We start from the raw sequence: 27545 nt of genomic DNA, 5'->3' as shown, positions 1-27545 counted from the left end.
TCGTGCGGGGCAGTACTGCCTCCCTCGTATGCGGCTCAGTTAAGTTAAAGGCTCACTGGCAGGAAATGGGTCTTTCATCACCGTCAATGTTTTGACAATGGTCACTCAAGTTGCTCGGCACAAGTACCGCGGAGCATACTTATGGGACGAGTGAGGTCTCTTATCACCATTTGGATTCACATGAAGCAGAATGCGGCAGCTCTTACACTGTGTAATTTCAGGAAACCAACGTGTCATTTTTCTTTGGTCAAGTGAAATAAATTTTTGGTTGCGATGGCTTGTTTGAGAAGGAAAAATTCTGTGCATTGCGAACCGTGGCCTTATTTGCATGGTAGGCTTCTGCGCAACATTGCAAGGGAACGAAAAGAATGAATAAAGAGTAGACAACTTGCGCAGATCAGTATAATATTAGGTTGCCGCTTTGTTCTCATGACAAAGCTAGTTTAAGGCATTTCAAGTGCGCTCCACCTGTATTTCCCTAGATACGGTGAGGGGTAAAAAAGCGCAATTTACTTTGCTAGATTCATGCAGCTGAAAGAGGCCAAAGGTGGTGCTGTTGATGACTATTTTCTTCGAGATTCGAAATGTGACTAACCGCGTGCGATTGTCTGAATTGTCGAGTCACTGAATAAAAGTCTAAGTGCAGTATATAACAGTGCCGTATCGAATGTACCGAATACAGCAGGGGCACTCAACGCATCACGCTGTACAGGGGCGATGCTTGTCACAGCAAAAACTAATTAGTGGAGAGTGCTTCTTCAGGGTGTAGCTTAAAATAATTTCACTGTGGATTTCATAGCGGTGACTCGCAGTTGTTGCAATGCTACCCCACATAGACAGGTTGTGAAGAATGTGCGATATTGAGGGCCTTTTAGAAGGTGCAGGTTTCTTTCGAAGAAACAGCACCGATCGGGCGTTGATATCTTCGAGTCCGCAGACTAACGGTCTCGCGACACGATGTCAAGCGCTATCATCAGTTTAAGGAAGGAAGCCAAACTTTACTCTTGTTCGCTTTATTAGCAAAAGTTAGGCTCACTTTCTAGTTTCTTTAGCACAGTAGCACAGTTACGAAGACCACAATATGTTTGTATGCCAGGCGGTTTTGACGCAGGAAGTAGCAAACGTTGTAGTAAGGAAATGTGTGTGTGGGAAAATTTCGGTGGAGAAGAAATACAATGTACGGAAAATGGGGCAGTGGTGCCAGTCTCTGGTGTCACCAACCGATATACTAAAGCTCAAAACAGAAGGGGGGTGGCTAGATAACGCGCCTACCAGGCTATACGGAAAGACGTGGAGAGAGCTAGCGTGTGTTCTACGTGACCCAAACGACAGCAGAATCCACTGTCGGCGGAACCGGCTCAGTTTGCCGTCTATGTACCACCTCATTTAGCCATTTGCCATCTCCGCCATAGGCCCTGCTTACCGGGGTCTACCAACTTTTCCTGGCAAGAAGCAAATCAGGCAGATTCATCAAAGTTGATAAGAGTATTCACTTTGCCACATGCCTTGTCATAAGATAACCTTGTTTCAGAGGCAGCAACTAAATGCATCAACTCTGGATACGATCTTTGATTATCGCAAGACGCTGCCACAAACTATTATTGCCTAGATATCAATGTAACTCCACTGGCATTACGCGGCGCTTCAGTTCTTTATTTGCTTGTAATTTTATGTAAACGTATCAATGCCAAGAACATTTACCATGCTCGCATATCGAAGGCTTTGTTCTCAACGCTGCACTCAAATATTGGTAAAGGTGATTTAATTATAGGGCCTAAGTCTTCTCTGACAAGCTGGCTCATAAAGAACTGTTCCACGCTTTCTGAGCCGACAGAACTCCCTTCTGCAGTACGCGTGAGGTCCAGCTTCAACGGAGGAATTCTTCACTCGGAGGTCGAAATAATGTCTTCCTACAAAAGAAGGAGGTGATTGCACATTAGGGTTCAATTTTATTGTAATCAGCGTTAGTAACAGACAATGCCAATCAAACCACCTGGCAATAGCACCTACCGAAGCAAAAGTTTTTGCAAAGTTACTGCTACAACATAAGACCTTTGGTATTTTCATTACTGCGGTTCTTGTATGCAGTGATGAGTAATTGATAGTCATCGTTAGCATAGGCGATCGTAAGCTGAGTTTCATGGAGCACCGTTTGAGGTCACTAGAGAAAATGAAATCCCGTGATGGTGGCGATGCCACAAAGATCGAGACTTTTATTGAATAGTTTCAGAGTGGTTCTAAGCTATGCTTAACTAACACATTTCTGCCAAATTTTACCACAAAATTGCTTTCACTGTTACTGCAATAAGTTGTGTGACATGTTTTACAAAATCGTGCCCGAGACCTTGCTAGAAATTTCTTGACCAGCTATGCGCAGGCTCTATACACTGCGCAATGGCCCACAAAAATGAGCGTGGTTAGAATAAGCTGAAACGGCGTAGAAAAAAGCCCGCTTGTTTCTATCCTTCTGAACGCGGCAATACCTACGCCACGTCGCATCTCATGATAGCGAAAAAATTGGGTCAACTACGGCATGGTAAACCACCTGGTCTCAAAAGCGTGTCTCATGAGTGATGCCCTTGACGAGCTATTTAGGTGATGATGGCGCTTTTAATGATCGTACATTAAACTGCCGCGCATTGCTGGGTCGTTGTTTCTTCTCCCTAGATATATAGGGATATTGAGTTGTCACTCGGCACGAGGCGCGCCTAGTGCATTCGCAGGTTCTCTTAGGTCGTCGACAAGTCTTGAGCAAAAGAGGCATGTCTGATAAGATTGCGGGTGCGTCGCGAGTCTTCTTGCTTGTTCTCTAATGTACTGTTGTAAATTAAATGCAGCAGAACCCGAAAACGATGACAGCCTAACTTGGGCGAGAGCATTCGCAAAGCACACATGTTTTATTCAACTTCCATTACACCTATTTTAGCGAAGCACGAGGGCTGCATCAATTTGGCTTCGTCGCCTTAGGAACCAAGCGCACTGCGCGTTTTTCGAGTGCTTCTAACCAGCGCACCACAAGGCATTTAAATTAGGGGTGTGCGAATATTGAAATTTTCGAATACGAATCGAATACGAATAAGGCAAAAAACTGTCTTCGAATATCGAATCGAATGTCGAATATGTGTGTAGTATTAAACAGTTCAAAACGAGGTCACAATAGCTTTATTACCCTTTTAAGAATAATTTTGCATTATACAAGGCTGCTTCTCGTTAGAGAGGCACTCATTATAGGTAATGCACTCAGGTAATGTCAGGTAATGCTCTCAGTCAGGTAATGTCCTTGTTACAGGTTACTGTAAAGGAAAATTAACTGCTTAACATGTTCAGAAAGTAAGCGCCATCTATCCATTGTGACAACATTTCCACCGATACAAAAGCTTCTTTCCCTAGGAAGGTGGCAGGGATGGCCAAGTACTTCTGGGCGAGTACAGCTAAAAGCGGGTACTTGACGCGGCCAATGGACTGCCACCACTCACAAGGATCCTTGCCCCTTTCCAGAAGAGTCTTTTTCGCATAGGCTGTAACTTCCTTCTGAGGGCCAGGTGTCGAATGTGTCGTCTCCCTGTTGATCATTAGATCGTCAAAAGCATTCCATAAACTCATATTTTACAGATTTTACATATGTAAAGCATAATATATATATATATATATATATATATGTTCACTACTTATTCTATGGCGTATACTTATAGAACACGAAAGTACGTCAAATATCGTCATGAAAAATTCCTCGAATAAAGCTAGGTAAAACAGAAACCGATACTGATCATGTCTCACGGGCGTTATGTAGATAGACTGCAACAGAGCCTACAGATAATAAGCGGAGCATGCTAAGTTCTTTGTGAACAAACATGTTCTTAGGAGAATGCATAGCAAGCATATAATTCGTTAATTGCTCAATTATACACAGTTTGTCCGAATATTCGTCGTTTCTACCATTATTCGGCCGTCCTCGAATATTCTGAAGTTTACAAATATGCAATGTTCGAATCGAATACGCTTCGAATAAAGAAAATATTCGATTCGTATTCGAAATTTCGAATATTCGCACACCCCTAATTTAAATCGAATGGTAATGTTGTTCATTTTATATTCTGAAATAGTTGTTCGTTCAGTATAACATGAAAACATATTGCTCTTGTTGTCGGCAACAGCACTTCATCGGCAGCACACGTCTCGTGGAACAAATGTAAATATGGCGGCTCGTCTTTTTTTTTTTTCATGCTCTCAGCGCCACCGCAAATTGCATCACCGTAGAGCTATTGTGGCGAGTGGAAAGCTGGCAAACGTATCGAGGGAACCGTACTATTGCCGTGGCTCACCGCGACCATAAACTATAGAAAATGGAACAGAAGCGCATACATCAGCATATATCCGGCGTTGTGCCTTTGAGCTTTTGCTTCCTGGCTAAAAAAATTCGTTAGGGATTTTCCCTGTCACAAGACACGGACAAAAGGAAGGTAACAACGTCGACGTCAGTATCTGATGATGAAGTAAGCGATAGTGGGGGGAAACCGGGAATTTGGACGACCTGGGGTTCCTTAACGTGCACTTAAAACGCCGGTGTTTTCGCATTTTGCCTCCATGGAAAGGCGGCCGCTCTGGCCACGATTCGATCCCGCGGCGTCGTGCTTCGCAGCCCAACATCACAGCCACTAAGCACCCAGGGCCGGTGCTTTGTGGTACCCGAGTTCCGATTTAGAAAGGAGGCGAGCTTACGCGCCGTGTAACGAGATCTCGTTATATTAGACACAGTCAGAATCCATTTATCAGTGACACATGTGTAATGTTGCGAATTCAATAAAGCAAAACGACAATGTGAAGGAATGCTGTGATATCGCTGTTTGCTTGGTTGACTACGATGTACTTTGCTACTTATACGCGGTCTCTGCGCTGCTCCCTAGTTTCTTTTTTTGTCTGCTGTATGCTTTGCATAAAGAATAATTGCTAGTTAGAACTTATCTTATTTCTACCACATTTGATGCTGTCTAAGCTGTGCGCTTGTTGAATCTGCACGATTCAAGTGGTGTTCAGAAACATCGCTGAACTAAGCAGTAGTATTAACGGCCATTGAAGCTGACGGACGGTGCGCATGGTAAAATTTAAGGAAAAATAACGATAATAGTAATAATGATAATGATTGAGCATGCTCTCAGGAACGGAGGAAGCCTAAAAGTAGTGGTTAAGAAACTAGGAATAGGCAAAAATCAGATGTACGCGTTAAGAGACAAAGCCACCAATATCATTACTAATATTGATGAGATAGCTAAAGTGGCTGAGGAGTTTTATAGAGATTTATCCAGTAGCAGTGGCACCCACGACGATAATGGAAGAGTGAATAGTGTAGAGTAATTTTACATCCCACAAGTAACGCTGGAAGAAGTAAGGAAAGCCTTGGGAGCTAAGCAAAGGGGGAAGGCAGCTGGGGAGGATCACGTAACAGCAGATTCGTTGAAGGGTGGTGGGCAGATTGTTCTAACAAAACTGGCCACCCTGTATAGGCAATGCTTCATGACCTCAAGCGTACCGGAATCTTGGAAGAACGCTTACATAATCCTATTCCATAAGTAAGGGGATGCCAAGGACTTGAAAAATTATAGACCGATCCGCTTACTGTCCGTTGCCTACAAAGTATTTACTAAGGTAATCGCCAATAGAATCAGGAGCACCTTAGACTTCTGTCAAAAAGGACCAGGTAGGATTCCGTAAAGGCTACTCAAAAATAGACCATATTCACACTATAAATCAGGTGATAAAGAAATGTGGGGAATATAACCAACCCTTATATATAGCCTTCATTGATTACGAGAAAGCGTTTCATTCAGTCGAAACCTCAGCAGTCATGGAGGCATTACGGAATCAGGGTGTAGACGAGCCGTATGCAAAATACGGAAATTTATATATAGCGGCTCCACAACCACTGCAGTCCTCCATAAAGATAGCAACAAAATTCCAATAAAGAAAGCCGTCAGGCAGGGAGATACGATATCTCCAATGCTATTCACAGCGTGTTTACAGGAGATATTGTGAGACCTGGATTGAGAAGAATTGGGGATAAAAGGTATTAGACAATACCTTAGTAACTTGTGATTCGCTGATGATACTGCGTTGCTTAATAACTCAGCGGACCGATTGAAATGCATGCTCACTGACCTGGAGAGGCAAAGCAGAAGAGAGGGTCTAAAAATTAATCTACAGGAAACTAGCGTAATTTTTTAACACTCTTGGAAGAGAACAGCAGTTTACGATCGGTAGCGAGGCACTGGAAGTGGTAAGGGAATACATCTACTTAGGGCAAGTAGTGACCGCGGATCCGGATCATGAGACTGAAATAATCAGAAGCATAAGAATGGGCTGGAGTGCGTTTGGCAGGCATTCTCAGATCATGAACAGCAGGTTTCCACTATCCCTCAAGAGAAAAGTGTATAACAGCTGTGTATACACCAGTGTATACCAGGACTCACGTACGGGGCAGAAACGTGGAGGCTTACGAAAAGGGTCCAACTTAAATTAAGGACGACGCAACGAGCTATGAAAAGAAGAATGATGGGTGTAACGTTAAGGGATAAGAAAAGAGCAGATTAAGTAAGGCTACAAACGCGAGTTAATTACATCTTAGTTGAAATCAAGCAAAAGAAATGGGCTTGGGCAGGGCATGTAATGAGAAGGGAAGATAATTTATGGTCATTAAGGATTACGGACTGGATTCCAAGAGAAGGGAAGCGTAGCAGGGGGCGGAAGAAAGTTAGGTGGGCGGATGAGATTAAGAAGTTTGCAAGGACAGCATGGCCAGAATTAGTACACGACCGGGGTAGTTGGAGAAGTATGGGAGAGGCCGTTTTTCTGCAGTGGGCGTAACCAGGCTGATGATGATGATGATGAAAGATAACGGTATGAACTGTCAATGGTTGTAAGATGAGTGCAGGTGTTTATGGGTGCAGCTGTGGTTATGGCTACCTAATTTAACCACAACGCAAGAAATTTGAAGTTATTGCTATTGGTCTACAGTCTACAGCCGGATCAGTAATTTGACTACGGCGAAACAATAATTTCTAGCACCAGAGCAGGATGAATACATATTTGGGACACAAACAATTGTTGCGGCTTACTTAAAGCAATAACAGTTACAAAACTGAAACGTAAATCTGTAAGATAGAAGGGTTGTCATTACGATTCTAAGAAATATTGTAGGCTGAGTGCTCAGCATTGCTGTCAGAAACCATTGAACGAAAATATGTGAGATAAATGGAACCGCCATGTATGGCACATTAAAAATGCTGCTAAACGGCATTAAGGTGAAACACAGCGGCAGCCCAGAGTCGAGGTATACTGAACTATAAAGGTATCGATAAGAATATTGTACGTGGGGCACACGTAGTGTGATAAGCACAAAATTTAGGACTTAAGCACTGTAGCTGTGTTCCCTTTTCTACTTTCTATAATTTCAGATTGTTGTCATGTCTACGTAGAAACAGTCGTATGTTGGTGCTTGCATTTTTAACACTACGCCTCTGTAATAAGGAACCATGCGATTAGTCAATGCGATTAGTTTGAAATCGTTTTCTGCTTCTTGCCAACAAAGAATGTCTATATTTTGCAAGATTCTTCACGCGTAGGTTCGGAGAACCAAGGGGGTCCTTCAACGTGGTTGTGCGCGCATATTTAGCGAAATTGTTTTCAAGCCTCGCGAAATGCGCATTCAGTAATGTAAAAGAAACGAAGCATGAAACGTACTCATATCCAATGACGAGACCAAAATCAATGCGCAACTACTGTCTGGACTCATGTATACCATTTTTTCCACACAATTCGGTAGCATGCCTGAAACAATAGAGAAAAGAAAATAATAATTTTCAAGTAGCCATGGAACGCAAACTTTATATTCAATGTTTTGTTCGAATATATTGAGAGAGGACCACTTCACAACAGTGTTCTTCAATTGAAGCTACTGCTTAACATTTCTCACTGTACTCCTTAAGCAAAAGTCGATGATCATTTGCTTTATCCTGCTGCAAACCCGAAAACCAGTTAGCCAGAGCAAGGAAATTTTGCAAGGAAAACAATGAAGGTGGTTAGCGGAAAACGACGCCGACAGCATTGACGGTGTTTCAAGAATAAAAAGGAAGCAAAATCGGCAGTATGTTGCTCTCGCGTAACACGTGAATACGACCGCTTGCTGCACAGTTGGTAGGGCGCCTTCTCTCATCGTCTGGTTTCTGCTTTCAGAGTTCGGCTTCTTCGGCTCGTTTTCGACGCTTAGCTGCCGCTTCGCGCGCTCGTATAGCGGGGTCAGACTCGCGACATTTCACTTTGACTTTTCGATGCATACTCTCAGGAGGGGATTGAAACGCATGCTGTTCTGTGTGTTGTATTGCTGAATTCAATGAATGTATGCAGTGCTCGCTTCTCTTTCCTTAGCGCTTGTAGCCTCTACTTTACGGGGTGATGAGCCATCGCATTTCTAGTTTGCTTACGGGGGTATGGGCTATTGAGAAGGTCACGTGTTTTTTTGTTGTATTACTCGACTAGGCGCCGCGTTTCTTTACGTTGTATGCGTTGTATGTATACTTCACTTTGATGAATGCTTGTATCCTCTGCGTTACGAGAGGGATGATCCATTCCATTTTTAGCTAGTTTAGGGGGGTACGGGCAGTTGCTGGTGACGAATCCTTTTGTACCATTGGACTGGACGACGCGCTTTTTTCGAACCCATCATGGATATGAGCCACCTAAGGCTTTCGCCTGAAAAATAATAGTAATGCACCAACATTGTGGGAATCAAATATATTAAAAAAATAAAAAAATATACTGATCTAATGCATATGGGAGAACCTGCGATAAGCGAAGCATTTTGTGAGAGAGCGAGACAGAGAAAGAGAAGGAAGGTAAGGCAGACAGGTTAACCAAAGCAGAAATCCAGTTTCCTACCCTGCAGTGGGTGGTAGGCAGCGAGACGTAAAAGATAGGAAGCTACTAGAGGGAGAAAGAGAAACAGCGTACATGCACAACAATACCTTTTGTTCAAAGGAGAGGATAACGCTCCACACTTGCAAGTGCTATAGTCGCTCATCCAGGTGGGTTCTCCGTAAGAACTGCAAGAATGTATATCTAGCCCTGGGCTGCAAGGGCTCATGAAGTCTTTATTCCGAGATGATTTCTTCTGGCAATGGTGTGACGTCAATACGAGCTGGCACAGTCGCGATTGTTTGCCTTTGTGAACCGTGTCAAGGACCACTGCAGCAAACGTTTACAAAATAGGTCGACTTTCTTCGATTCAATGTAGCTCAACGCTCCTGGCTCAAGCCACGCACTGGTACTATTTCGTCGGCTTTACTCCTTTTTGTAGTTAAGAGAACTTCTCGCTTGACAAGTTGGCATTGATTCATTGCACCTAGTTTCGGGGTGCCAAAAAAGAACACACAGAACACAAGACAGGAGAACAGGACAGATTGCCACTCAGAACTACTGAGAATGCAGGGCGTAGTCCTGAGTGGCACTCTGTCTCGTTGTACTCTCTTGTGTGGCGTGTGTTGTTTTTTTCTTTTGTGCCTCAAGAATAGGGATAATGAATCCTTCCTAAGAATTAGGTTGCTTCTGTGGCTGACCTCTTCACCTCTCCTAGCCTACTAATACAAAATGGTGGTTATACATGCTTGTTGTTATGACACGATGTCGCAAATGGCTTGAAAGCAGAACAAATATTAAGGGAACGAATGCCACAAGCGTGCGTTTGCTAAATCTTGTGCTGCTGTCGTGCTTCTTGCAATATTATGTAGAATTTTTCACTTTTCGCTTGTAGGCTTTTTTTTTTAAACTTCTTGCTTCTTGTTCCGCTGGTTTATTTGGGCACCTTCTAGCGGTGTCATGTATACCTCCTGAGCGATTCGCAAAGAATATTCCTACTCAGCGGTACATGTCCGGTTGCTGATACCCTGTGACCTAAGTTGTCTATTGGGACACATACCCAGATCAATCAATCAATCAATCAATCAATCAATCAATCAATCAATCAATCAATCAATCAATCAATCAATCAATCAATCAATCAATCAATCAATCAATCAATCAATTTTATTTCCCTTGGAATAGGAGGAGTAGGGGACCAAAAGCTTGAGCAGCTTGACGAGCTCCCGATCCCTTTACAGTCGGCAAAACTGCAGAATAACGGTCAATCATACACAAAGCGTTCGAATAAATCAACGAATATTACATAACATCGAGCAACAAAAAAAATGTTTGTAACAAAGCGCAAAAACAATACAACCCAATTACATAGGCTTGAAATGGCATGAACATGAAAAAACAGCAATAGACAAGTAGAAGGAAACAAAAAATCGAAAGGATGTACTATTGTACTACATATGCCTATCTACATGTGTACTATTGTACAAATGTAGATGGACATATGCATTGGCCCAAGTTCTACACTCAGCAAGACAACAACAGCCACCACCACCAAAGAGCAACGGGGAATGCGTAAAGAAAGGTTTGCTATAAAATACGCGGGTCACCTGCTTAGCGGCAATTCATTTAGACGAAGCTTTCGTTGGCGTTTGTAAGGAATGCTGGTGGATATGATGATGATGATGGTATGGAGCAATCAAATGATTACGAAGTAATGGCGACGATAGAACGACCAAGAAGTTATGACGACGGGGATATTGCGAGATATGTGGATGGCGCAGCAGTGCGGTGGTATAATTGTGACTCTACGACGACGAGCTAATGTTGATGACAGCATGAGGGCAGCAAATTGATGACGACACAGTGACGACGTTGATGTGATGAGCACAGTGCAGAGCTTATCAGTCAGAACCATCGAAATATATCAATCAGTTTTTTTTTCCTTCTAGTACGACATACACTGATGTTTTGCCGCTTTTGCCACTGCCTGTAAGCCTCAGGCCTCGTCAAGCTGCTCAATGAGCAGCTTTCTGTCTGGGGTTCATTTTTCCTTTCCTTGAGGAAAATAAAACCGATTCTCATTCTGATTCTGATTCTGAAATAAATTTTGGCGTTTTAGCGGTCAAAACCACCATGGAATTGTAATGGGCGCCGTAGTGGAGGGAGGCGGATGAATCTCGAACAACCGGCGTTCTTTCAACGAGATTATAATCATCCGCCTATTCCTTAAGTATACTGCATGACGAAGGCCTCCCCCAACGATATCAAATTTTGATGCCTTCCTGATGAAAAGGTGTGCCTGAAAGTTCCCAGCGTTATCACAATACCCAGTTCTATGCAATCCTCGACTGCGCTCTCCTCTCCTAAGCCAATTTGAATTTATAATAGATTACCGGTTACCTAATCAACGCATTACTTTACATACCAGTTCAATTTTTTTTGTCATAATGCCAACTACAATATCGGCTGCCCTCATCTTTATTTTATCCGTACCGCTCCTCTCCTGTCTTTTGAAATTGCAAATGTAATTTAGTTTTAGTCAAAAATACGGGCTCTTGCGCTGTCAAGGCATGGTTGCTTTTTGTTTTCTTTCTCAGCGCGCCGCGGACAACACAGCTAGTGGGGCGCATGCTTCATAGCCTTTGGCCCGGGAGTGCAGCGAATCCAAAGTGGCGACACAGGTGGTAGGCTAGGCGAGGGGTCGTAATATCGCTTTACGCGGATAACATGCATTGCCTCGTACCCACGGTGACGCAGATCTGGCGAAGCTGTCAGTACGTCGTCGGAGTAGTTCACCGATGATGTGGTGTGTAGAATTTGTTATGAACCGTGGTATCATACGCGACGTTCAGGAGAGGCCAGAAACATGTGGTGGTGGTGGTGGTAACAACTTTATTAACAATCCGGCAAATTCGTGGCCTGGGCCTAGGCCGCCCCCGAGGAGGTCCGGAGATCCTGTCTCCTCGCCGCCTCACGGGCTTGCTGGATGGCCCATAGTTGATTTTCGAGGTTTGAGGTGCGCAACGCGACCGTCCATCGCGCCGCAGCTTCATCTGGGGAAACTGCATTTTCTTTGCATATAATTTCACATTGCAAGAGAATGTGTCTAAGAGATGCGTGAGCCCTGCTGCATAATTTGCAGTTATCATCTGAGTAGATGTCCGGATATATCCTTCTGAGATGGACGGGGTTGGGGAAGGTCTTTGTTTGTAGCTGACTCCAGTCTAGCACTTGGGCCCTGTCGAGGTTGGGGTTAGGGGGCGGATAAACCCGCCTTGGGTTTTGAAAAAATTTTGTGATATCACAGTATCTGGTCAATCTGTCCCTCTCTGTCCATGCCTCCGTTGGAATTCCAACCTCAAGAGAGGATCCTTCTTCGCGGGTGCGGGAACGTGAGACCTCGTGTTACGCGGTGGACCTCTTCGTTGAGGTGTGGTACGGGGATGTCGGGGGACGTGTGAGCCGGGAACCATATAATGTGTCGTTCCTCCGTCTCCTCGGACGTGACATAGTTCGCGTTGGCTTTGAGTATAGCCTCAACCTTCGGCGAAATTCTGCCTTGTGCATAGTTTCTGACCGCCGTCTGCGAGTCACTGAGTATGAATCTACAACTGGGGTTAACGATGGTTAGGGCTATCGCCACCTCTTCCACTACCGCGGGGTTTTTTACACGTATGCTACAGGAATTGACCAATTGTTTTTCGGTATTGAGAACGGCCACTGCAAAATCACGTCGATCCTCGTATTCTGCTGCGTCATCGTACAGCGCTTCCTTGTCCCTACCGAAGGCTTTGAGTAAAGCCTTGGCTCTACTCTCTCTTCGACCCTGATTGAATTCGGGGCTCATGTTCTTGGGTATATTAGCCACGTGCAGCTTTTCCCTGATCGCGCTTGGAAGGGATGTCTGGTCGCCGTGCTGCTTGTGATACCTTATAGCGAGTTTGTCCGGGATGCTCCTGCCCGTTCGTGTCTTCGCTAGTCTTTGTGGTGCGAGATTTGGTGTGCCTCAATTAACTCCTCAAGCGTGTTGTGGACGCCCAGCTGTAGCAGAAGTTCCGTGCTGGTGCTGTCTGGAAGGCCCAGTGCCATCTTGTGTGCTCTTCTAATGAGAATGTTCAGTTTTGCATATTCGGCAGTGTACCAGTTGTGGTAGGCGGCCACATAGGTAATGTGGTTAATAACGAAGGAGTGTATGAGTCTCACGACGTTGGCCTCCCTCATACCCTGACGTCTGTTGGTGATTCTTCTGATGAGCCTCATCGTGTTCGTGATCTTAGTCTCCAAATGCCTGACCGTTTCTCCGCTGTTGCCGTTCGATTCTATCATGAGTCCGAGCACCTTAATCTGCTTCACCCTGGGTATTTCTTGTCCGTCTTTGGTGCGTATGCAAATTTCTTCGTATGCAGCATGCTGGATGTAAGCCTTGGGGGGTCTTCCCCTAAGCGTCGGGTGGTAGAGGAGGAGCTCCGATTTTTCTGGCGAGCAGACGAGACTGGTTCCGACTAGGTACTCTTCCACTACCTCGACCGCGGTGTGTAATCGCTGTTCGATTTCTCCGTCGCTTCCCTCGGACACCCAGATCGTAACGTGATCCGCATATATTGTGTGATGCACTCCCTCGATGGCACTGCATACGGGGAGTACCGCGCAACGGCGTGGCGGTACTCTCCGAGCCTTATTGCCAAGATTGTGGTGCTTTAGCCACGCTAGAACACATGCATTGGTCTTGCGAAAGAATTGAAGACTCGGCGATCAAGGATGCGTCCAGGTGGGAGGCTGCACTTCGCAGCCCGGACCTCGATGAACAATTCTGGCTGTCCAGCAGGCTCACGATGTGCCCGTGAGGCTTGGCCTTCCGGTTCCGACGTGGGAGCGGCCCGCTTAGTGATTAAGTATCACTACTTGCCGGACCAAATAAAGTTTTACTTCCTTCCTTCCCTCGATGGCGTTGAGGCGCTCGGGTAGGCCGATCATAATGAGAATAAAGAGCATCGGTGAGACGACCGAGCCTTGCGGGGTGCCGATGCTGCCTATGTTCCTGTCTTCGGATGCGAGTTTGCCCAGCGTTAAGGAGACTTTCCTGATTGTGACGAAATCCTGAACATTGCTGTACGCTCGGTTTCCTAGACTGAGTGCGGCAATGCTGCGTAGTATGGCTGCGTGAGCTGCATCGTCGAAGGCTTTCTTGAGGTCTAATCCTAGAATGGCCCTGGTACCTCTTGTCTTGTTGTCGAGTATCTGGTGCTTGATTTGCAACATTGCATCCGGCGTGGAGAGATGAGCTCGAAACCTGAGCATGGTGTCTGTATACACTTCCACGTCGTCGAAGTGTGTGTTGATCCGGGTGAGGAAGGCGTGCTCCATCAACTTGCCGACGCACGACGTAAGGGATATTGGTCGAAGGTTGGCCAGATCTGGGGGTTTCCTTGGTTTGGGGATGAGCACCATTTTTGCTCTTTTCCACTGGTCGGGGATGCATCCTCGGGTCCAGCAATCGTTAATGTACTTGGTCAGTTCGGAGATGGTCTCGTTGTCCAAGTTACGAAGGGTCTTTTAAATTACGCCGTCCGGTCCCGGGGGCCGACTTGGTGGTGAGCTTCTGCAAAGCGGCCCGGATTTCCGCCTCGCCAAAGTCTCTGTCCAGAGAGAAATTGGGATTTCCCGTGTATTCTCCGTGTTGAATAGTTGGGCTGTGCGGGGCGTATCTGTCGCAGAGTTCGGAAAGGTTCTTCCTCGCCCTTGGTGTGTGTGTATTAGCTTGCGCATGGTTTCTCTATGTGTTGCTTTGGCCTTGGTCGGGTCTAGCAGGTGTCGGAGAAGGCGCCATGTGTGACTGGTGCCAATCCGTCCGTCCATCTCGTTGCAGATCTCATCCCATTGTTGTTTAGTAAGAGTTTTGCAGTGTTCTTCTATTTGTTTGTTGAGTTACGCTATGCGTTTCCTCAACTTCCTATTGTGTCTTTGTTTCTGCCACCTGGTTTGAAGCGATCGTTTGGCCTCCCATATGTTCACCAGGCGGCTGTCGATCTTCTCGACGGGAAGTTCTGGCGTCACGGTCTTTGTTACTTCATTGACGTCAGCCATCACTTTTTCGGCCCATTGTTGAATGCCAGTGATGGGCGCGTGCGTCATTCCGGCTCGATTCTTGTGGAACTGGTCCCAGTCCGTCCATTTGAAGGTTTTGTTGGGTTCGACCTTTAAATTCTCCAATAATTTCGTTTCGAGAATTCTGCGATCACTACCAAGGTCTTCGAATGTGTTATTCCAACTCACTCCTCTTGTGTTCTTCACTAATGTTAGATCGGGCGGGGTGTCTCTTGTCAGCCCTGTTCCCGATCTGGTGGGGGAGCTGGGGTCGGTGATGAGGGTCAGGCCTGTTTCCTGTATATCCTGCCAGAAAGCCTTGCCTTTGGCTCTCGTATAGGGATAGCCCCATGCTCCGTGCGGGGCGTTAAAATCACCCCCGATTGGTAGGGGATGGGAGACCACAATGTCGGTGGCCCTCCTAAAAAGGGTTAGAAAGCGCTGTCGTATGTGCGCTGGCTTGCTGTATAGATTGAGGATAAGCGTGCTGCATTGGCTCTTGCTTTTAGGTGTAATTTCTACGAATACTTGTTCAATCTGCGCTACCTTAATGTCGTGACGAATGACCACTAAGCCTTTCCTGACCAAAGTAGTTACCGCTTGGTTCTCCCCGGATGGGGGACGGACGGCTTCGTAACCGGGTAGTTTTGCTAATTCGTGTGTCTCTTGTAGCATTATTCTGAATGTAGCATTATAGCATTAGCCTCTGAATCCAGCCTAGTTATGGTTTCATTCATTATCTCTATGTCATCTTCATCTCTTTGTTCTAAGGCTGCATATTTGTTTACAAGTACGAGCCTGAATTTGTCTCGCTGCCCTCGCAGCCCTCGCTTACCTATGATCACTCTACTTTATCCTGCCTATCACTTCTACATCCCGCAGTACGCTGGGATCAGCAGAAAGTATGCAGTAAATGTAATTTCTTATTTCTCCATTTGGTCTTTTCCAGGTCAACGTTCCTTTGCTACGCTTCATGGAAAAGGTGATCATCATGCGAAGTTTATTCCTTTCTGCGAATTCTACCAGCATCTCTCCTCTAGCGTTGCTAAAATCGACGCCGTAGCAGCCAATTACTTGTTCTCCTGCCTGACTTTTCGCCAGTTTTGCATTGAAGTCGTGCATTACTACAATATAACGAGTTCGTATTTTTCTGATCGCGAATTCAACATCTTGATAAAACTGATCTACTTCCTCATCAACGTGACTGGATGTTGCAGCGTAGGCCTGTCCTACGTTTAAGCTCTACCCCCTATTAAGTTTGATTACGACTACAGCTACCCTCTCATCAATGCTGTAGAATTCGACAATGTTGCCCGCTATATTCTTACGGATTAGGAATCCTACTCCATATTGCTTCTTAACTGGCAGAGCTCTATAGCAGAGGACATGGCCGTTATTAAGCAATGCATAAGCCTCACCAGTTCTTCTAATTTCAAAAAGGCTGATGATATCCCAAACAATGTCTGATAGTTCCTCAAAGAGTCCTGCTAAGCTACCCTCACTCTATAGAGTTCGGCAATTAAAGGATGACAGGGTCAGTTTTTATTGGTGGCTTGTCCGGACCCAATGATTTTTAGCACCCTCCCTTGCGTTATAGGCCAGACCACCGCCTTCGGCAGGTGCTCTGCAGCTGCTAGAGACTAAGGGCCATAGGTTTATCGAATGAATTATTGGGAGGTAGTGGGCGAATACTGCACCAGGGCGACCAATTCCTGTTCTGGTGAGGCAGTGTCTATGTCGAAGCTTAGTGGGCCTTCCTTATTTGGTTGTACCTGGTTTAATATAGCCCCACTCGCTCTCGGCATCTTTTGAGGGTGTCAAGCGTCACTCCAAGCCTGCGCATGTAGTGTACTCGAGGAGGAGAAATTCGCGCTCACCACTGCCAGATTTAAAACGGAGGCACACCGAAGAGTTCACGGTCTCGGCTGCCTGTCTCATGCATCGCAAAAGTCTTTCCGAACGAGACGGACCTAGTACTGTTGCGCCGCGCAAGGCTGATACGTCGGATGTGATGAGGATGCATTGACAGAGACTTTCGCTCAAAGGTGATTCCTCAGTGGTGAGACGGGCCGCCAAACATTAATTCTAAGCAGCGCATGAAATAGGCGAGCCTGGAAGGCGCTTTGTTCTATGGCTGGAAAGCGCTTATACATCACCTCCTTAAAGCTGCAGCATAAGCTTCTGCCTGCGATCAGTTCGACACTGTTTTTACAGTTCGCGCAGGAAACCTATTGACGCCCCGTTAGCCGCCCAACGTACAACACAAGCCATTTAGCAGTTGCGGATACTTGCGCGTTATGTACAGGAGTACAAACGGAAACCGCTTGTAAACATAAACGTTATACGGTGTATATATATATATATATACATACCCACGTGAACTTTTGCTCCGGCACGAATCGGAAGACTCCACCAACGAGGTCTCTGTGACGCAGAGCTCATACCGTATGTCGCGTTTAAAATAATAATAACGTGTACGATGTGCTCACTTCTATTACAAAAAGGGGGCATCTCAGTAGGGACATATCGGCCGCGCGTTTCTGAGATTTCCGCAGCCCATTTCGTAAATCTGATGTTCCCAAAAACTCCTTGATGAATCCGCCATAGATTTGTTTTCCTGAACGGGATGGGTAACTCGATATAATTGATTTCTAAACGGTTCTGGTCTCGTAGTTCCGGAATCTTGCGTAGCCAGACGGCCGTGAACTCGGCTAGGCAAACCCTAAAGGCATACCGAAGGGCTTTCAGAGTTCCGAATGCACGCTTGTGATCTACAGGAGTGCAAACGGAAAGCCGCGAAAACGAATATAAGTACAAATCAAGAAATAACTGGATGCAATGCACGACTTTTTTAACTTGATGAAGATCTGTATGGAAACTTTACAACTTTTGCCGCTACGTTATTTTTTTTATTGTTTGCGTGCTGCTGCAAACCTTCTGACCACTTTTTCTCTTCCGTTAGTGATACAATTTTTTTCTGGGGGGGTGGGGGGCTGGGGCGCTCTCACTAGAAAGTTAGTGCGAGGCATGTCGGTAGAGTCAATTTAAGTTGATTTAGAATATCACAAATGCCCCAAAGCATGCTTTAATTATTCGCGGTATGCGGGTTTTGATGATCGCGGCAGGTGGCACGGCTTAGTATTTCTCAATGGTTCTAAGATCGTGGTTTCGGAGTCTCCCGCACGCAAGCGGCCATGAACGCGACTAGACACACAATATATTTTTGGCGGAATTCAAGAGCACTTAAAAGTTTCGAAACCGTTTTATGTCCCATGAGGCTGAAAAGCTGACGTTGTCCGCAGCGAGTGGTGCCGACAATCAATGTAATGTCATCAGTGTCCTGTATGACGTGAGTCGTAATACAGAAGACTGTAAACGCTACATCATTAATTAGTAGTAATTTTGGGCAACTAATTTTGAAATAAAGCAATTTAAGGTGAAATAAAGTAAATCAAGGTGAATTAAAGTTATAAAAGTGATATGACTTAAGATGGAGTAAATTTAGGGATAAAAGTTGATTAGGTTGGGTTAAGGTGGAACATTTTTGGTACAAATCAGAGAAAGGGGGATTAAAGTTGATACAATATAGCACAAGGTAGCTTAAGTAGGATTACAGTTGATTAGGGTGGATTGAGGCTGGTCAAAACTAGAGTAAGGCGGAATAAGGGGAGTTAAGGTTGAGCGGGAAAGATGTCACAATATATGAGGTCGTGTGTCATAGACGTACCCAATTCATTAGGGAAGCCATGCTTTCGTATTGAAATGAGGTAGGGACCATTTAAATGACCGTCGATTTTTCCCAGCAGCCCCAACGTCAGATCGGCAGTGTATTCTTACTATAATCAAAGACTGTTGCCGGGTCACTTTAATTAACAAGCTAACTCAACTTATACCAACTTAACTAACTATTTACCTTAACGCATTCACTAATAAATAACCAAAATATACTGAAATAATTAACTAATAACTATGGTATGTGGTTAGCTAAGTCAATACTTAAACTAACCAAGTAGACTAAACTAGTTACCTTGGCTAAGTAATAGGTAACTTAACCAAATAACGAACTAAAGGGCAGAACATTAACCTAGTAACCAAATACGGCTACAATTAACAAACTGAAATAGCTAGTTCAACAAAACTAACAAAACTAGCTAACAAAACTAACATAACTAATCAGATTAGGCAACAGAGATAACCAACTAGTTAGCTAAAGAAGCGCACTGAACTAATTATCTTACCAATAAGAAACTAAATTATAAATTAACTAATAACTAACTACCTCTAATGCGTGCAGGAACATAATTGCTAACTTACGTGCATACAGAATATTGCAAATAGAGGGAGTGGACCGAAACTTTTGGTACGAGGAATGGTACTTGGGGGGGGGGAGGATATGCCAGTTATAAGGGCTGATGTGTATAGTTTTAAGGCAAACCCACCACACCTTTAGTATTTTGCCAAAACCTTCTGTTGTATGCTCAGCAAACATGCTATTATAAATATGGGAGAGGCGCCTTTCCTGGTAAATTTTTACACGATTGAGCTGCCCAGCCATCATTCGTAGCAAACTAATCATCTACTTACACCAACGCCTCTGATACTACGTTCTATGCATTTTCGAGGGTGTTTCGTGACCAGAAAGAAAGTATCGAAAGACGCTGTTCGAAGAAACGGGCTTTTATGAGTATTTTAGAATATTAAAACAAAGTTGCCATACCTACACGGCCGATCCTGATCTCAGCCCTGTTAGTTAAATCAAATCGTCCCAGCATTTGAATATTTGGCCTGTGAACAAAAAAGTGAATGTTTGCAAAGAGAAACAAAAATAAAAATAAACGAATCTTACCTTTGTCCATGGTAGTCATATGATCGATTGAATGTCACAAATACTTCGCTGGCATGTCGCACAATATCCACCTTGCAGCTTTTGTCTGTATGTTCCGTAGTCTTGTAGGTCCATATTGGTTGCCCCCTTGACACAAACTGAAAGAGAAAAGTTGGGGCATATCAACATTGCATCGGAACTTTATGGCATGTAAACGTGGTTGACTACTTTTCAGGCACCAGAGCATTTGCGAAGTAACAAGATAAAGCAGAGGCCGAACTAAAGAATTATCTGCTGTTAGTACCACTAGAGTGCATTGGAGAAATATTGAAATTGTCCACCAGGGAGGCACAGAATGATATCTCTTAATCATTCGAATGTTCCTGGCATATTACAAAGGCCAAATAGCGTCCGATTACTTATTAAAAGCAACCTGGTGTCACCCATTGTCTGGGTCCACGGATATAGGCCAATTACCCGATCGCAAACCAGCGTATGAAAAACAGGAAGCGGATTGTAGCCACCGATTATATCGACAATTTGAGCTGGCGGATACACATCGTTTTTAGTGGCTGCGTTTATTCTTTTGTAACTGAGACATATAAATGACTCATCCTTGTTATTAATCAGTTTTACTGGTGCTGCCTGCGAATTGGATGGCACTTTGGCCATCACCTTAATGTAATTCGCCTGCAAAACGATAAGTCTCCTTTCTGTCAATGACGCGCAATAAGACTTCTCCGATGGTGCGGGTAGATCAAGTATCGATTATGTGATGAGCAGGGGAACGTCAGAGTAAAGCGAGCTGGTAACCTTGTGTGAAGTCGAATACAGAAATACGTGTGAGCACAGTTCTTGTGAGAGCTTGGCGCTCACTAGAGCACGGAGACTTGCTGATAATTTTGTTATTGCAATAACGATTATAGGGACACTCCAGGTGCATTCTTGCCATCGCCTTCGTCACGATGTTCTGTATAAACTCCAAGGCCGACAACACCGTCCCGTGAGCCGTATACTATACGTGCGAGGCAAGCACTCGAGGGGAGCCGATGAGCGCGGCTCGGTTTGACGCACTTGCGGGAAGAATGTATGGATGGATGCTATGAGGATCCCCTTGGAACGAGGTTGTAGGTTGCGCCACGAAGCTCTTGTTATAGCTGAACGTGTTACCTATGCTAAAGAAAAAAAATCCACGATGAATTTCTATAACCAAACTTTCTTAACCCCGATTGTGAACTCTGTTTTTGTACACCTCCGTTGCAGTGGCGTAGCCAGAAATTTCATTCGGGGGGGGGGGGGGAGGGGAGAGGGGGCTCACGTTGGAGCTCCGCATCCTCACAGAATTTGTCGACAGATCGAACACATGAATAATAACTGCATTGCCATCGCCAAAAATGCTGCAAACGAATTCTTGACGCTACGCAATGTCAAGACTAGGAAAATATGTATATCTTTATAAAAGAATTTATTCTTGTGTCCCAAAAATTGTGCTAGAAATAGCTGATATCAATGGTTCCATGCTTTTTTGTCTATTTAATAATAAAGAAAATATCACACGAACATTAGAACTGCATCAGTACAAACCCAGCAAAGCAGTTCATGACGCTGACATGATAAATGTAAGGGCCGTGAAATGAATAAGTTGAGGGCAAATATTTTAATGAAACTTTGTCATTCAAGAACCTTATTTACACTTTTGTACATATGCAACTGCCAGGGAAAATTCTCTGTGACGCTGTCCTTCATTCTACTGCATTGCACAGGAGCAGCTGTCAGCGGTCGTGTATTGTAATTGCACCGAAATCATAGTCGCAACAGAGATCACATAGAAAAAGCAGCAGTTCTGCAAAATATACGTTAGAAATTCGAAGTACAATGGCATACACAAATGCGAAGGTAAAGCTCGATAAAAACCAAAACGTGTCTCTGGAAACAAAGTTCACTGCATGTATCCACAAAACCTCGCAACAAGATATTTAAATATGCGTATAAGTATCCAATTAATCTACGTATCTAAGCAATAGTCACTGTATACAAGGTGCTCCAGCTAACTTTAGCCAGAGTTTAAAAATATGCCAATGCACTCCAAGACGACACGACCAAGTGCATGTTGCTCACTTTTGTACGTAGTGTGTCATGCCATTTTTTGTATTTTTGGTTAACTAGGTTTTTAGTCAAGATTAATTAACGAACTTCTGAAGTAAAGAAGCAAGAGAAAAATTCCATTTAGAAAATTGCAGGACGGTTCGCAAAAACATCCGAATAAACCGTTTCTGTCTTTGTATACATAAAAATAAGTATTAGTGTATTTCAGCTTACTGATGATGCCCGCAGAAATACAAAACATCAAGTGACATGCCCATTGCGCGTCGTGATTGCACTGCTCCCCTACGTTCCGCGCACAAGCAGCCATAAGCGCGCTGCCGCTTGAAAGGCGACAGGGCAACCACGTAGGCGTTGGCAGTGCCATTTACACCGGTGATGTGCTCCGCTCGCGAAAGTTCCTCATAGCGGTAAGCAGACCTAGCGGTTATTGCTTGTGCTGCTGGAAGCAATAGGTCTGTCATTTCGCGATAGCTGTGAGCAAATCGGACATCCATAAACTGTTTTCAGAAGGCTGCAAATGGTAGAATAGCAGTATCCTAAATGAGCAGACGCTGTCTTTTACTGAATTTACGTTTATTTTTCATGGACTTTCACAGCAAGCGCTCGAAGAGGTCAGCTTCTGCAGCGATACAAGACTGGGGTCTTCTGAGAACGCTTGCTGTCGCTGCCTTGAGCATCGTCGGTGAAATGCCGTGGCAGACTTCAGTTGACTTCAGTTGACTTTAGTGAAATGCCGTGAGAGAAGGCGGCGCGCTTCCTCCACGCTTTTCTCCGTTGCGCGCATAAGACTGACCCACCATCGCCGGCTCTCCCTCCCCCTCCCCTCTACGCTTTCACTCGCACATAAAGCATGCGGCGCGCGCTAACGATGCTATCGCACTTGGACTTCATACGGAACATGACAGCGGCGACAGGAATGCGCCTTGAGCGCGCTTCTATTTGCTATGGTAGTAATATGATAAGAGTATTCGGCAAGTGAAGAGTGCCGTGGCCCATTCCTTTTCGCAAAAGTAGTAACAAAATCGAACTTTAAGCATGCGATAGTTTACTGCCCCGCAACGATGTCTATTTGTGTGTCGGGGGGGCACCAAAATGAAGAAACGCAAAGGAAAACATTTTGGACACAATCGGAGACTTAGGGAGACTAAGGACACCTAAATTAGCTAAGGAAATCGAAGAAAACGTGAGGCACTTGCTTCACAAAGAACCACAGGCATGCTACTCTTTATACTGCACTGGCGAGATAAAATACTTTCCGTAGACGTCTGCTAGCCAGAAAGCGTCAAAAACTCTCTGAGGCCACGAGAAAAAGAGGCCAAGAGAAAAAGGAACGCGCACTTCAGTGCGCCGCGTGGTTGTCAGGGCAACACGTGAAAAACGCATGACCTCTGGCTGGCTCTGGCAGCACGCGGGTAGCGAGAACAAGAAAATTGAAGAGGCTCAATGTGTTCTCGCGAATAAAAATCGAAGTAGAAAAAGTAAATAAGTATGCAGTTATCGTTGCTGGCTTTAGTGCCTTGATATGGATGCTTTTGCGCGCAGTTGAAAAAATGTTGTTATTCTTTCCTTTGACATGACGGCAGAATTGAACCATCACGACGCTTCGTCTCATTGGACCTCGCTGCGTGCTCTGTCAACTTGTCTGATAGTGTGTTGACTTGGCTTGTTTCGTTGTATGGTACGATGTACGACTATAGAAAAGTCAATGCAGCTTTGGCGTCAAATGTTTATAAGAATGTTATAAGAATGTTTATAAGAAATGTTTATTAAACCCACAAATATCCTAAATTGAAAATGTAAAGCGCGAGTTTAGAAATGTCAATGCACCCTTCGCATCAAAACTTTATGTGATCCTTATGCCCATAAAGTATCGGAATTGAAATACATGCGCTCCGTACATTCCGCGGCCTCTGCGAGATGCCGCGACGAGCCCACTCGCCATCAAAGCGTCATCAAAACTTTGTGCTCGGGTGGGGTTATTTGCCTCATGTGACTCAAGGTGCATGGGCGCTGCCATGAAATTCAGCCTGAGTTCACAATATTCGCGCCGAGATGTCTTTCCTGGCGTAAAAAATACATTCTAGAGAAAATCCAGAATGATTTCCGGCGCCGAAGGTTGTTTTGGTCGGCGGTGCATCACAGCACGAAAAAATTCCGGAAGGGGGGGGGGCTGATGCCCCATAAGCCCCCCCCCCCCTCCCGCTGGCTACGCCCGTGCTCCGCTGTTTGTCGTTTCCATACTTTTCTTCCATTAATTTTGCAATCGCCTAATACTAGTCACTATTGCAGGAATGCATTTTCCCCCTGCTCTCGCTGAACCGAAGGGCTTCAAGGAGGCCTGAGGTGCCCAAACCGACCACTGAGCAGACATCTTCACATTCTAATAAAGGATTGCTCCATCTTTTCCCTAGCTTTACCGCAACAAGCATATGCTCCTTCTTATATCTCACTTTATAACAGCGCGTTCTAAGGCATCCCGATCTCACTTCTAATAGTAATGAGCTTCCCTTTGAGTTAGCATCAATTGTTTCTTTCCTGATGTTTTTTCGTCCTAAGAATTTACTCATGCCAGGTTTCTTTTCCATTGTCGCCACCCATGGGATTATCTCAGCCTCTCTGACTTTCCCCTTGACTTTGTTAGTTGCCATGTTACTCACCGTACAGACCGCATACTTGCTGGTAAGCTTTTTAGTTATTTTCCTATACTGTGAATCGATGTTTTCCTGTACAAATACCTGAACACTAACCCAGTCCGTTTAATTTATTCCACATTCCTGCAGTCGTTCTTCATAATTAATTTTACTGCGAGCTTCCCTCACTTCAAAACTTGTCCACCTCAGATCAACCTGCACAGCTGCATTTGTACTCTTCCCATGAGCGCAAAGCTCGAGGCTTCCCGCTGCCCTTTGCTTGGCATTGAGTCCTGATTGTACACCTGATTTCAAGCAAATAAACGCAGTTCCAAAGACAAGTTCTAGAACATATATAACTTTCCACGTACGCCAGAGCATCTCGTACCTATTGCATCCGCATAACGCTCTGTATTGCATTATCGTCGCGTTTCTCTGCCCATTTACTGTTACCGTTTTTTCCTTTGTTTCCATATACCTATTGCCTTCATTTATTCATGTACTAAGGTATTGTTACTGTAATATTCCTCTAGAGGAACGTCGATGAAGAAGAAGCTTTTTATCTAGCGCGCGCATTTGAGCGCATGATTCAGTACTTGCTCTCCTTGTAAATATATTGTAAATACGTTCCCCTGTTGTGTCTGACTCCAGGTAACATCGTTGTGGAAGTGCTGAGGGTCTGACACAAAAGCGAGCTCCAGGGCGATCGCAAAGTTACCACTCTCGGTATGTCTTGCGGCGGTGAAACTGCGTCAGCGGTGGCCGCCATGCCAGCCGCCACCCTTGCTCCACCCCGTGATCCTGAAAACTTTTCCGGCACTGAAGGCGACCATGTCGATGACTGGACCCCACTATGAGCACGTAAGCGCACATTACAGGTGGGACCAAACCTTGATGCTGGCGAACGTAATATTTCATCTAAACGGAACTGCGAAGGCCTGGTTTGATAAGAACGAAGATGAGCTCACAAGCTGGAGCGTATGTAAAGCGCAACTTCGCGAGTTGTTGGGTCAACTTACAGGATGCCAGCGTATGTATACAAAACTTGCCTGGCGAGTGCGGACGTCTACTAAACCACACCTGAGGCACAATAACGATGTGCTGGCCTTTTGCTGAGGAGTTGCCGCAAAAATGACAGAAACCGATCAGGTAGCGCACGTACTTCCGAAAGGAATAGCCAACGCGATTACTGCTGCATGCCTACGCTTGGAAGATGCTAAAAGCCGACGCATCGCTCGCAACTTCACCCACCTTCCAAACACGGCATCGACATCAACGTGTTAGGACGTTCGTGTAGCGACTCAGCCTTCAATGTCAGAGGCTATCACCCGAATCGTTCGACGTGAAAGTCGCACGCCCCCCCCCCCCATTTCATGCGAGGGAGGCCCAGTGATCCCCAACCACCATATCGCTTATATAATATGTTGTTCGTCAAGAAATGGCAAACGTGGGCTTTCAAATCATCTCTTCTGTGAACTGTGTTGATATTGACTCTTCGGCTACCTTCAATCATCTCCAACACCATTGTCCTAGTCCCAGTTATCGCGATCCGAATGCGTGGAAGACGCCTGACGACAGGCTCATTGGCTTCCGATGTGGACATGTCGGACAAACTTCATGGCATTGTGGAAGTCCTTGGCCGGCGCCTTATCGAACAAGCTTCTCCAGCTTCCGCTATCCACGCCGACGCCAGCACCAGGTACCAATCTCAGTTGAAGCAGAAATATTTAGGACCCCCACGTAGTACAGCCGCTCGTCCTCATTACGACGCCGACCTTCTCGTTCATCTTCCCCACAAGTTCTCCGTCTATATAAACCCGGCGTTTTCCTTCAGTAAACTGATGGCTGCATTTGGTGGAGGTGACACTGCTATTACGAGCTGCCATGAAATTACTCTGTTGGCGCTCCGCACCAATAAGACCCTGATCGACGTTGAAGTGGATAGCCTACGTGTTACAGCTTTGATCGAAACCGACGCCCATATTTCTGTTATGAGGTCTGACCTCCATCAGGAGATGAAGAAAATGGTGACCCTTGCCCCATCACGTTCTGTACGTGTAACTTACTGTGGTAGGTCTCCCGTAATACCAAGGAGAAAAGCGTGCTCTAGGCTGACACGACGCCACCTACACGGGAGCGTAGCTTTGTGTCTGAGCCTTTACTTGAAAAAGAAGTTCAGTTTGGCCTAGTTGGTGTTTACTGCATATCATACTGACCGGAAATAAAGGCGGGGACAGCGGAAGAGAACAGACGAGCAATACCGTCCGTGTCGTTTTTGTGTTCTCTTCCGCTGTCCCCATCTTTATTTGCGGTCAATATGACATGATTTATGTGAAAACCCCGCTCCAGACAAAAACCACTGCACCGGCTTCAAGTTTTCGGCAAGAAAACACAGACACAAGCGCGCACACAAAAAGGAAGAAAGCTCACCTTCGCGATATCCCAGGGACGGCGGTATGTTCTCGTGGGATTCCGTACCTGTGACTTCAGATCTGTGAAAATAATGGAAATGAGAACGGCTGCGAAAAGTTTTTCACACGTCATGCTCTAGATCTTCATGCCAGAAGTCCCGTTGTGCTGAAGACAAAGCTTCAGCTGTGACTTTTTCCCATACGATACTTCTGCTAATTTTGCGGGCGCGAGCTGAATTGCAAGCCGTTTTTTGAACAGTTCTCAGCTATTACTGTTGCGGTGCAACTTTCTTCAGTTGCATTTTATTTTATTTTCTGAATGACAGGTCTGAGCTAAGTATTGTACAAGAAGAAGAAAGGATGAGTGATGTGCTTTGGAAAAGCATGATCCACTAGCGTTGTTCTCCGCATATCGCACGCGGGTTCGTCCACGTTGGCAAGAACAATGAATTGACAAGCACTTTATTTTTATATGAACGAGATGCATTTGACTTCAAGAGAAAAAAAAATCTGGTTAGGGCGCTGTTTGAAGAAATTATTCTTCGTTCACTCTGAACCAGATGCATTTTACGATGTGAGACGTAT

At 45.1% G+C, this 27545-nt stretch overlaps 1 protein-coding gene and 1 long non-coding RNA gene across 5 annotated transcripts; one reads left to right on the top strand and one right to left on the bottom strand.

Annotated features, from left to right (window-relative positions):
- Window positions 1-1025: 1025 nt before the first annotated feature.
- LOC135898974 (uncharacterized) lies at window positions 1026-27247 on the bottom strand. Of its 4 annotated transcripts, none has more exons than XM_065428230.2 (6): window positions 26980-27247; window positions 19835-19971; window positions 19706-19773; window positions 9015-9234; window positions 7735-7821; window positions 1026-1910 (listed from the first exon to the last, which is right to left on the bottom strand). In XM_065428230.2, the coding sequence occupies exons 1-5, from the start codon at window positions 27091-27093 to the stop codon at window positions 7770-7772; spliced, it is 591 nt and encodes a 196-aa protein (XP_065284302.2). In that variant the 5' UTR covers window positions 27094-27247; the 3' UTR covers window positions 1026-1910; window positions 7735-7769. The 4 variants fall into 4 exon arrangements, with proteins under 4 accessions (XP_065284302.2, XP_065284304.2, XP_065284303.2 ...); XM_065428231.2 differs by lacking the exon at window positions 1026-1910 and adding an exon at window positions 2862-3562; XM_065428232.2 differs by lacking the exon at window positions 9015-9234.
- Window positions 9176-24578, top strand: LOC135898976 (uncharacterized). Its single transcript, XR_010563466.2, has 3 exons — window positions 9176-9313; window positions 15938-15970; window positions 24492-24578. It is a non-coding gene; the product is annotated as an uncharacterized lncRNA (long non-coding RNA).
- Window positions 27248-27545: the final 298 nt, after the last annotated feature.

The sequence above is a fragment of the Dermacentor albipictus genome, chromosome 7 (assembly GCF_038994185.2).
Source record: "Dermacentor albipictus isolate Rhodes 1998 colony chromosome 7, USDA_Dalb.pri_finalv2, whole genome shotgun sequence".
In the NCBI taxonomy this organism is placed as follows: domain Eukaryota; kingdom Metazoa; phylum Arthropoda; class Arachnida; order Ixodida; family Ixodidae; genus Dermacentor; species Dermacentor albipictus.
This window is presented reverse-complemented; position numbering and strand designations above follow the sequence as displayed.